The following is a 10,712-nucleotide window of genomic DNA, read 5'->3' on the forward strand; positions in this document are numbered from 1 at the left end:
ACTTTCAGAGAGGTTAATATAATCAAGGAGATATGAATCTGAAGTCATCTGTTGCTGAAAAATTACCTTTAAACCTATCATTCACTTATCAGAATCTTCTGGTTATTCAACAAAACTGGTAAATATGGAGATGTCTGTCTCTCTGGGAATTTGTGTGTGTGTTTGTGTGTGTGTGTGTGTGTGTGTGTGTGTGTGTGTGTTGGGAATTGCTGTTTAGGAAAGTACTAGACTTTGTGGCTATGGGTAGTAATCAGCTAGGTTTTCCTCAGAGCAAACCCTCTAAAATTAATGGATCTAGTGAAGTCATGCTTGTTAATCTCACTGGGTCTAGTTTGAGCAAAATATCCGAAGCACATTTTTCAAATCAAAGAATTCTGGGCACTGTAATTTACCCCTCACAGAGTGACAATTCTCTTCACCCTTAACAAATAAAAGAGCCCAGAATTCTTTGAGAGGGGAAATGTGTTTGAAAGGTATTGTGACTAAGCAGCCTTAGTCATGTACCACCCTTTGTAATTGTAGGTTATGCTTCTCATACAATGTACTTTGAAAACTCCTGTTATATTCCACAGAGTATATAAAAGAGCCTCTGTTCCTGCAGACTCCTAATTCAAATGTTTAACACCAGTACAATCCCTGGAAACTATGGCAGACTGGGACACTTCTCTTATGGGTAATTGTGACACATCTTGTTTAATACAGTTGACATACAATTTGCTTAGGTACAGAAGTGTTAGGTCTTGACTATAGGGAGCAATTGATTATATGGAAGTGAGGTTGCAATGCCTATAACTTTTGGTTGCTGTATCACTGAATGCATATGCTAGTGGGGCATGCCACCCCAATTATTAATTACTTGATTAATTATATTTCTATACTGCCCTTTGTCCAAAGATCATAGGGTGGGTTACAATATAAAACCACAAAAATACATACCATAATAACAAACAAAACCGATACCACACTGCAGTATAGAATGGCATAGATCAGGGGTCAGCAAACTTTTTCAGCAGGGGGCTGGTCCACTGTCCCTCAGACCTTGTGGGGGGCTGGACTATATTTTGGAAGAAAAAAAATGAACGAATTCCTATGCCCCACAAATAACCCAGAGATGCATTTTAAATAAAAGGACACATTCTACTCATGTAAAAACACGCTGATTCCCAGACTGTCCGCGGGCCGGACTGAGAACGTGATTGGGCCGGATCCGGCCCCTGGGCCTTAGTTTGCCTACCCATGGCATAGATGGTTTAATTAGCCAAGGGTCTAGGAGAAGAGGAATGTTTTTGCCTGGTGCCAATGTAGCTGCATATGGGCAGGGTACAACATGATGATGATGATGATGATGATAATAATTTAATGAAGGTGCCAGGCAAGCCTCCCTGGAGAAAGCATTCCACAAGCAGGGAGCCACCACAGGGGAAAAAAAAGTCCATTATTGTGTTGTTAAATAAATATGAGCATCCTTAAGCCTACGGTCACCTCCTGCTAAAGTAAACCAAATCTGGGTAAGCGTTGTGGCCCTGCAACATCTTGCAGCTTGGAGAAGTAGGGCAAGTGTAAAAGAAAGAAAGAAAGAAAGAAAGAAAGAAAGAAAGAAAGAAAGAAAGAAGAATTCACCATGATGGACAACAAGTAACAAGCTCTGAATCGTGTAACCTACGAAAAGGGATGATTGGCATTGTGTTGAAACCTGTGTGTGTTGTGAAAAAACATGAGGACACCAGGAGTCACTTGCACCGTCTACTACAATTCACAGTATTTGCAGTGACACTGATTCCAATTAATAGGTTCCCATTAAAATATACTCCATGCACATAATAATTTTCACTTTGCAAGTGTGGAATGGCTCCTTCTGTTGAAAGGAATAGGAGAGTGTGTCGATGCAAACTCTTCACGGTGCATACAAGTTCATGGATTCAGCCTCTGAATGTCTGTTCCCAGGACTATCTAATCTATTTAGCTGCGAACACAGACATGAATAATCACACGGAGCCTTATCCTGTGGATTTGAAGTTATTAGCCAGAGAATTTGGTCTGTTATCTTCACCTGTTACTTTTGTTTAAACCACCAAACGGAATGACCTTTGATTAAATATAGCCAATTGTGTTGAATGCATCACGACTGAAGTGTACTTTGATCTGCAGCAAGAATATAAATAGAAAGGCAAAGCAAAGCACTCAACAACGGCAATTGTCCAAGACAACATGAGGGTCTTTCTTCTCCTAGTTGCTTTGGAGCTTTCTTGGGCTCAGTATAACCCAAATACAAAGCCCGGAAGGACATCAATTGTTCATCTCTTCGAATGGCGTTGGGCTGACATTGCTCTGGAATGCGAGCGTTATTTGGCACCTAATGGATTTGGTGGAGTCCAGGTAGGCAACTTCTATTCAATATTTGCTTGTCACAGTTTATTTGGACCAAAGACAACAAGTGGCGATTTCAATATAACTAGCAACTGGAAATAATAGGTGCTTACAGGAGAGTACTTAGACCAGTCATTGGAAACAGACCAAGGTGAAGGACTCAAATATAGTTAATGCTTAATGGTTTAATTCAGGGGTAGCCAATATGATACCCTTGAACTCCATGTCATAACCTGCAGATTTTGCTGGACTCTTAACTCACATCAGCACCAGACAGCCTTGCCAAAGATGATGAGAACTATAGTTAAGCACCACCTGGAGGTTAGGATGTTAGCTACTCCTGGTTTAACTAATGTGTCCGAACCAATAAGACTATTGAAATACAATGTCAAAGTGACAACCGAAGCTTTTGAAATTTGTTCGGAATGTGGGACCGGTTCACATAGCCAACTTGGCAACATCCAACAATGTAATTTGGGGTAGGAAAAAACACCCCAAATAATATTTTGGCTAAGGCTTTATTTATAGGTCTGGTTTAGAGTTAAGCAAACCACTCCATGAATAATGGCGTGTGGGAAAGAAGATGGAAGCATTTTGCTTTGGGCTTCATGATCTTCTGTGCATAACAATGAGACACTCTTTTAATATTAATAGAGATAATGGATAATGAAAACTACTCTACAACCTGCTAAGTCACAAGACCACAATTTTGCCAAGAATTAAGTTAGCAAGGAATGTATAAAATTAGCTGGTAAGCCAGACATCGCTATTGTCCAGCCAAGTGATAAAGAACTTCTTTTCACACTTCCCCATTAGAGCAGAGTGGTCCAGTGCAATAGGAGAGTGATAACATTCTACTCCTCATTTCTACTCCTCAGGGCAATATAAATCAGAGGGAGGGAGAGAGATAACAAGAGGTAACTCCATGCCTGTTTTTGTTGTCTTTTACAACATGCAGCATGGAACCTTCTGTATCCATGGAGTCTTTTGGAAACCTGGTTTTTCCTGTTTCCCTTCTGAAAGGATGGGTGAATTGGAAGCAGGAACACCTTGCTAGTGGAGCCAAGAGAGATTTCCCTGGCTTCTGCTTAGCAGGAAGTGATGTTCCTGGCCATAGTCTGTCAGGATTCTTGGGATTTGTAACATTCAATTCATTTGAATCAAGGGCATAGAAACTTTAAAAATCCTGTGAATTCCAGAAGGAAAGGACACTCCTGACTTTGTTGTATGAGTGTCATTTCCAAACACGTAGATGCCTGCAAGGCCTCCCTGTTGCTTTGGGTGAAATGATGCTGTCAGGGAGGGATGGGGGCAGTTCCTCTCACATTTGGTTCTTCTGAAGACTCTCTGAGGAAGATTGGGAAAGCTTTCTGAGGAGAATTTACTCATCACTTGTTTTGTATTGTCTGTACATATTCTGACTATGTCAACCACAGCCCACAATAACTTAAGCAGCACCATCAGCTCTCTACTAAATTGTTGAAATGGTATTTATTGGTGTGTGGTGTTTTAATATCTCTTAATTCACAGATCTCCCCTCCAAATGAAAACCTCGTTATTACAAATCCATGGAGGCCATGGTGGGAAAGATACCAGCCCATCAGTTACAAGCTATGTTCACGATCTGGAAATGAGAATGAATTTAAAGACATGGTGACCAGATGCAACAATGTTGGAGTAAGTGGTTTGGAAATCCTGTCTATACCTGTAGTGGGGAACTTAAGATCAAATCAGCTATGGTTCTATGCCGGTGACATGTATTCAGTTAGGGAGACAATTATTCCAGGGAGATGGCTGGTAAAATTCACTTGTCACCCCAACAAGCTAGGGATGGGTGGAGTCTGCCTAACTCGATTCAGAATGGACCCATTTCAGTTGGATGAATTTGGAGGAAAATCCCCTGGACACCCTTAAATTAATCAAATGTAAAAGCAACACTAATCTGAATGAGTTCTGAGAATGCAACAGGATCTAGAACCTCTTTGCCATCGAGAGCCCTTACCTTTCCCAAACTAACTAAAGTTAGTTACTCCAGGGATAACTCTGCCATATGTAGGGATTCACAGTTTAACTTTCAAGGATCCTGCAAGCATATACAAAATCATCCAGTCCCACAAAAAGCTATGGGAAATGTCTAGAAAGGTCAGAAACCATGGAAATGGCATTTGCTGTGGTTCCTGGGAGCCCCCCCCCCCCGAGCTACTGTGCATGTTCTCCTAAGAATGTTGGGAGACATAGGAAACTACTTTCCTTTAACTTCTAGTTCAGTTAGTTATACACAATGCTGTATAAGCATGTGTGGTCTAGTGTGGTCTAAATAGTGAGGCTCTTTTATTATGGGCAGCTGTCTCTTGAAACCTAATATTGCCATTTCAGTAACTTTGCAAAGGAGGAGCAGGAGGGAAAACTATAGGGTTATTGCAAGGTCAAAACAGACCCCTTAATGAATTTTAAATTGTGTTTCTCACTTATTATAGGCATGTTCGATGTCTCCTCTGCAGACATTTTAAAAGTAAATAAAGGAGGCATGGCCCAAACTCTAGAGGAATGGGCCCATGAAATGTGCTGCTTGAAAACCTTCCATCACTGACACAAAGTGCCTTGTTTTAATTTACCGAGATTTCTAGTCAACCCCATCCTTAAGATGTGGAGTGGTTAACAGATCAAGCACCTGCAAGACAGAATTAATATTTCACCTACATTAATAACACTTCTCACCATTCTCCAACTTAACTCTGAGCCCTCTAGGCCATCCCAAACAGATAGGTCCTACGATCCATCCCAAAATGCTCTCGAGCTTAGACTTTGGGAAATCTGCAGCAGGAAAGCGTTCCGTAACTGGGGAGAAGGGCAGCCACCAAGAACATCTCTCTTCATTCAGTTGGTAACTAAGCACAGATGGTATGATTAAGAGAGCATCCACAATGGAACTCAGTGCCTGAGAAGGGACCCAAGAGAGGAAGCACTTTCTAAAGTATGTTAGGCCTTCACAGGGTGTAACCAACTCCTTGAATTGTGCCTAGAAGAGAATAAGAAGCAATGATAATAAATACAACCTGGTCATGCCTTTTCTGTACTCAGGTATATATTTATGTTGACGCTGTAGTCAACCACATGTGTGGAGCTGCTGCTGGATCTGGCACCCACTCTACTTGTGGAAGCTATTTTAATTCAGAGACCCACGATTTCCCTGCTGTCCCGTACTCCGGCTGGGATTTCAACGACTGGAAATGCAAAACTGGAAGTGGAGAGATTGAAAATTATGGTGATCCTTACCAGGTGAAGCTCTTCCATTCATTTTTTTTACCCACTTTCTCCTTTCTTCCCTTGTATATTTCTTCTCTTCATCATCCTTATGCAGTTCCTCTTCTTCAATTCTTTTCTGCATAGGAGAAGATGGTTTAATGTGACACCCAACCCACTAATGATAAACTGGGCATCTGGGATAGCTCAGCTGGTAGAGCATGAGACTTAATCTCAGGGTTGTGGGTTTGAGCCCCATGTTGGGCAAAAGATTCCTGCATTGCAGGGGATTGGCCTAGGTGGCCCTCGTGGTCCCTACCAACGCTACAGTTTTATGATTCTATGAAATTGATTTCTCAAAACAACCTTTCGAAACAGGTCCGCGACTGTCGCCTCGTTAGCCTTCTCGACCTTGCGCTCGAAAAGGACTATGTGCGCTCCAAGGTTGCCGAGTATATGAACCATCTGATTGACATTGGAGTAGCAGGATTTCGAATTGATGCTTCCAAGCATATGTGGCCTGGGGACATGAAAGCATTCTTAGACAAGCTGAAAAATCTGAGAACGACTTGGTTTGCTGAAGGAACAAGGCCTTTCATCTTCCAAGAGGTACTTTGACTGTCTGTTATGTTGAAGACAACCATTAAGCAAATATAAGGCTAGCTTGAGAGGACGGCAAGGGCAGACATTTGTGATGTAGAGCTGATTTCAGAGCGTAAAAAAACCACTTTATTTTCTACTAATATGTTGCTGTATCATAATAACTTTTCTTCTTTTCCCTCAACAGGTAATTGATTTGGGTGGAGAGGCAATTAAAGCCAGTGACTACTATGGAAATGGCCGGGTAACTGAATTCAAATATGGTGCAAAACTGGGAACGGTCATTCGCAAGTGGAGTGGAGAAAAGATGGCTTATTTAAAGTAATTCAATTTTATATACTTCAAAGCAAAACTGAATACCGAAACTTAGAGCCTTGTACATATTGAAATTCAGCGTTTAGCTAAATTTGGCCCTTTCTCTCTTTTCTTCAGGAACTGGGGAGAAGGCTGGGGTTTGATGCCTTCTGACAAAGCCGTTGTCTTTGTAGACAATCATGATAACCAGAGGGGGCACGGTGCTGGTGGATCTGCCATTTTGACTTTCTGGGATTCCAGGTAAGGGACACTTTGAGACTTGAAGCCTGACTGGCTCCTCCTCCCCACCCCACCCCTGAAATAAATATAAATCTCAATTTCTGATCCTCCCTTTCATGTTCATTTTCTTAAAATATATCTTCAGGCAATACAAAATGGCAGTCGGCTTCATGCTCGCTCACCCATATGGTTTCACCCGTGTGATGTCAAGCTTCCGCTGGCCAAGATACTTTGAGAATGGAAAGGTCAGATTCTATTGTGTGATAACAAAGAGCCTAAATAAATTGGCAATGGGCATTCGTTATTTAGTTTTAAAGGATGTGCACCCCACTTTTCTAGATGTGTACCACATTTTCAAAGAGGTCTGCACTGAGAGCCGGTGTGGTGTAGTGGTTAAGAGCAGTGGACTCATAATCTGGTGAACCGGGTTTGCATCCCCGCTTCTCCACATGCAGCTGCTGGGTGCCCTTGGGCTAGTCACACTTCTCTGAAGTCTCTCAGCTTCACTCACCTCACAGAGTGTTTGTTGTGGGGGAGGAAGGGAAAAGGAGATTGTTAGCCGCTTTGAGACTCCTTAGGGTAGTGATAAAGCGGGATATCAAATCCAAAGTCTTCTTCTATATAGGTGGCTATTTCAGTTTTCAGTAAATTGAAATGGGGTGGTGGAAGGAAGGAATATCCCAGGGAGGTTCAAATTTTTCAAGGCTACAAGCCTAATCCAATTGATTTGAGAGTAACTTCTACTGAGTTCATTGAGATTTATTTCTGAGTACACATGGTTGGGACGCGGGTGGCGCTGTGGCCTAAACCACAGCGCCTAGGACTTGCCGATCAGAAGGCCAGCGGTTAGAATCCCCGCGATGGGGTGAGCTCCCATTGTTCGGTCCCAGCTCCTGCCAACCTAGCAGTTTGAAAGCACACCAGTGCAAGTAAATAAAGAGGTACCGCTCCGGCAGGAAGGTAAACGGCATTTCCGTGCACTGCTCTGGTTCACCAAAAGCAGCTTAGTTATGCTGGCCACATGACCCGGAAGCTGTACGCCAGTTCCCTCGGCCAGTAAAGCGACATGAGCGCTGCAACCCCAGAGTCGTCCGCAACTGGACCTAACAGTCGGGGGTTCCTTTAACTTCACCTTTACACATGGTTATGATTACACTGTTATACTCCAAAAGGAATCAATTTCTCTTAACTTCACTTTTGGTATGGTTGTTTTGTAATGATTGGGCATGTGGCGTCCCTGAAGAATAATCATCTGCAGTCTGAAGCACACTTGCAGAGGAGGTATGGTGGGCTTGCAACGCTTAGCTGACCTCCCTTTGGCAACGTTGCTGCTTCACACCAGGATGGGGGGAGGCTGAAGTGGTAGCAAGGTTGACGTGGTGCAAACATACTGGCAAGAGCACCAGATTAGACTCCATCGGCCTAACTGCACCTCACCAACCTTGCTCTTTCACCTGATGGTATGCACCAAAAATGTAGCCGGAGGAAAGTCAGGTGAGCAGTGCAGGCTAACCATGCTGTCTACCACTGGGTTTTATTTATTTGACTTGAACTACTTATGGAATGCAGGTGCTAACTCTGTCCTTCAGTCTCATCAGCATCATTAATATGCACCTTGCTCCACAGAACAACAATCCTACACATCCTAGAGATTGACCAAGTCATGTGTGTGTGGTCTTGGCGCATACAGCAGAATGTCAAGGAAGGTGGTAGATAGTACTGTACTATTTCAGCCTATCAGTTTTGAAAGTTCCTCCACATAAAACAAAAACCCTGACTGAAACAGACAGTAAAAGTTCATCCAAACCAAGAAAAAACCCTAGTGTATTAGTTATTGAGGTGACAGCCAAGACTGTTGCTTTCTGTGAACCAGACAGAGGGCCTTCTCGGTAGTGGCGCCCGCCCTGTGGAACGCCCTCCCTTCAGATGTGAAGGAAATAAGCAGCTATCTTCTTTTTAAAAGACATCTGAAGGAAGCCCTGTTTGGGGAAGATTTTAATGTTTAATGCTGTATTGTTTTTAACACTTTTAACACTTGGAAGCCGCCCAGAGTGGCTGGGGAAACTCAGCCAGATGGGCAGGGTATAAATAATACATTGTTGTTGTTGTTGTTGTTGTTGTTGTTGTTGTTGTTGTTGTTGTTGTTGTTATTATTATTATTATTATTATTATTATTATTATTCTGTGCTAACTTTCTACTGGTAGGGGTATAAGGGAATATAATGATATGATCCTCCATCTGAAGTGGCATCATCCATTCTAACATATTGGGACCCTAGCAGCTTCTCAACTCATTATGTTACATGTGTAGACCAGGCCTTTGCCTCCCAGAAATATGATAACCTGCAAGTTTGGTTAGTTTATATGTTCCAATAAATGTGTCCTGTTATTATTTTTCACCTCTAATATTTATGTTTTCTCAATTCTTTGACAACCAGGATATAAATGACTGGGTTGGACCTCCGAGCAATGGGGATGGGTCTACCAAATCTGTTACCATTAATCCAGACACAACCTGTGGCAATGACTGGGTCTGCGAACATCGATGGCGTCAAATAAGGTTGGAATGTGCACATGGCTTAATGGCTACAAGCCAACACATAGATTAGCACTCTTTCAGTCCCCTTAATCATGCTTATCTCTTTATTGCACTTTGGCATGTTTGACTCTGTTCTACAGTACATCAATTACCAATGAACCCATTTTTCCCCCTCCAAAGGAACATGGTGATTTTCCGCAATGTTGTGGACGGACAGCCATTTACCAACTGGTGGGACAATAACAGCAATCAAGTGGCATTTGGTCGTGGCAACAAAGGATTCATTGTCTTTAATAATGACGACTGGTAAGTAGGAAGAGATTTCTCATGTGTTTAAAGCAGAGAAGTCTAGCTGGCACCTAGAGCTATACAGAATCTAGCAATAATGTTTAAACCAGCCTTGCAAAGCACCCCAGAATCTTCCATAGGAGGAAGGATGCAGTGGGCAATTGAGCATCATCAGTTTTATCCTTAGAAAAGCAAGGATGGGGCAAACTGAAATCTGATTTTATTATTAGCAACGGCATAGCAGAATGGACCCACCAAGGTAGCTTAGCGTGCAAAGCTTGATGATAAAGGATAGCTAACTACATTATCATTATTTTTGACTCTCTTTTTAAAACAGGAACATGTCTGAAACTCTGCAAACCGGCCTCCCTGCTGGCACTTATTGTGACGTCATTTCTGGGCAGAAAGAAGGCAATGGCTGCAGTGGAATTAAAATCCAAGTCAATGGCGATGGCACAGCTTATTTCCAGATCAGCAACTCTGCCGAAGACCCCTTTGTCGCCATCCATGTCGATGCTAAATTATAGCTCGGGGAGAGGAATGTCCTCACCTCGGTTTTGCTTTCCTAAAGCACTTCTGAGCGAGATGGAGTAATTTTGGAATCCCTCAAAAGAATAAAAAGTTGCAATGCTCACATGGATCTGCCATTTGTTTCCCTGATAAAACAATGCTTGCCACCAACACACACACACAGAGAGCCCCCATCTATCTAAAACAGCCCACATGTAGCCATTCTTTAAAGGAGAGCAAGAATGCATAGAGCAGTCGCCAAGAGAGGTGTGGTGTAGTGGTTAAGAATGGTGAACTCGTAATCTGGTGAACTGGGTTCGCGTCTCCGCTCCTCCACATGCAGCTGCTGGGTGACCTTGGGCTAGTCACACTTCTTTGAAGTCTCTCAGCCTCACTCACCTCACAGAGTGTTTGTTGTGGGGGACGAAGGGAAAGGAGATGGTTAGTCACTTTGAGACTCCTTAAAGGGAGTGAAAGGCGGGATATCAAGTCCAAACTCCTCCTCCTCCACCATGTGGATGATACCAGCATAGCAGTGACTTCCATCCCACCGACTAGCTGCAACTAGCTGGCCAAATTCTAGTGCAGAGTGGGTGCTTTCATACTACACACTACATAGTAGAGGCACTGA

General features: G+C 42.8%; 1 protein-coding gene across 1 annotated transcript; it reads left to right on the forward strand.

Annotated features, from left to right (window-relative positions):
• Positions 1 to 2,123: 2,123 nt before the first annotated feature.
• On the forward strand, positions 2,124 to 10,205 carry LOC309344398 (pancreatic alpha-amylase). The gene is made up of 10 exons (XM_081866750.1): positions 2,124 to 2,376; positions 3,898 to 4,044; positions 5,449 to 5,646; positions 5,989 to 6,219; positions 6,398 to 6,531; positions 6,643 to 6,765; positions 6,890 to 6,989; positions 9,183 to 9,304; positions 9,464 to 9,589; positions 9,909 to 10,205. Exons 1-10 carry the CDS (start codon positions 2,209 to 2,211, stop codon positions 10,096 to 10,098), a joined length of 1,539 nt encoding a protein of 512 aa, XP_081722876.1. The 5' UTR covers positions 2,124 to 2,208; the 3' UTR covers positions 10,099 to 10,205.
• Positions 10,206 to 10,712: the final 507 nt, after the last annotated feature.

The sequence above is a fragment of the Podarcis erhardii genome (assembly GCF_964252035.2).
Source record: "Podarcis erhardii genome assembly, chromosome: 6".
NCBI lineage: Eukaryota > Metazoa > Chordata > Lepidosauria > Squamata > Lacertidae > Podarcis > Podarcis erhardii.

What these genes read in the sequence shown, in the direction of transcription:
- LOC309344398 (XM_081866750.1), top strand. Translation starts at nt 2,209, where the DNA reads ATGAGGGTCTTTCTTCTCCTAGTTGCTTTGGAGCTTTCTTGGGCTCAG. An exon ending in ATGGATTTGGTGGAGTCCAG is followed by an intron (nt 2,377 to 3,897) that starts GTAGGCAACTTC and finishes CTTAATTCACAG; the next exon opens with ATCTCCCCTCCAAATGAAAA. An exon ending in GATACTTTGAGAATGGAAAG is followed by an intron (nt 6,990 to 9,182) that starts GTCAGATTCTAT and finishes TTTGACAACCAG; the next exon opens with GATATAAATGACTGGGTTGG.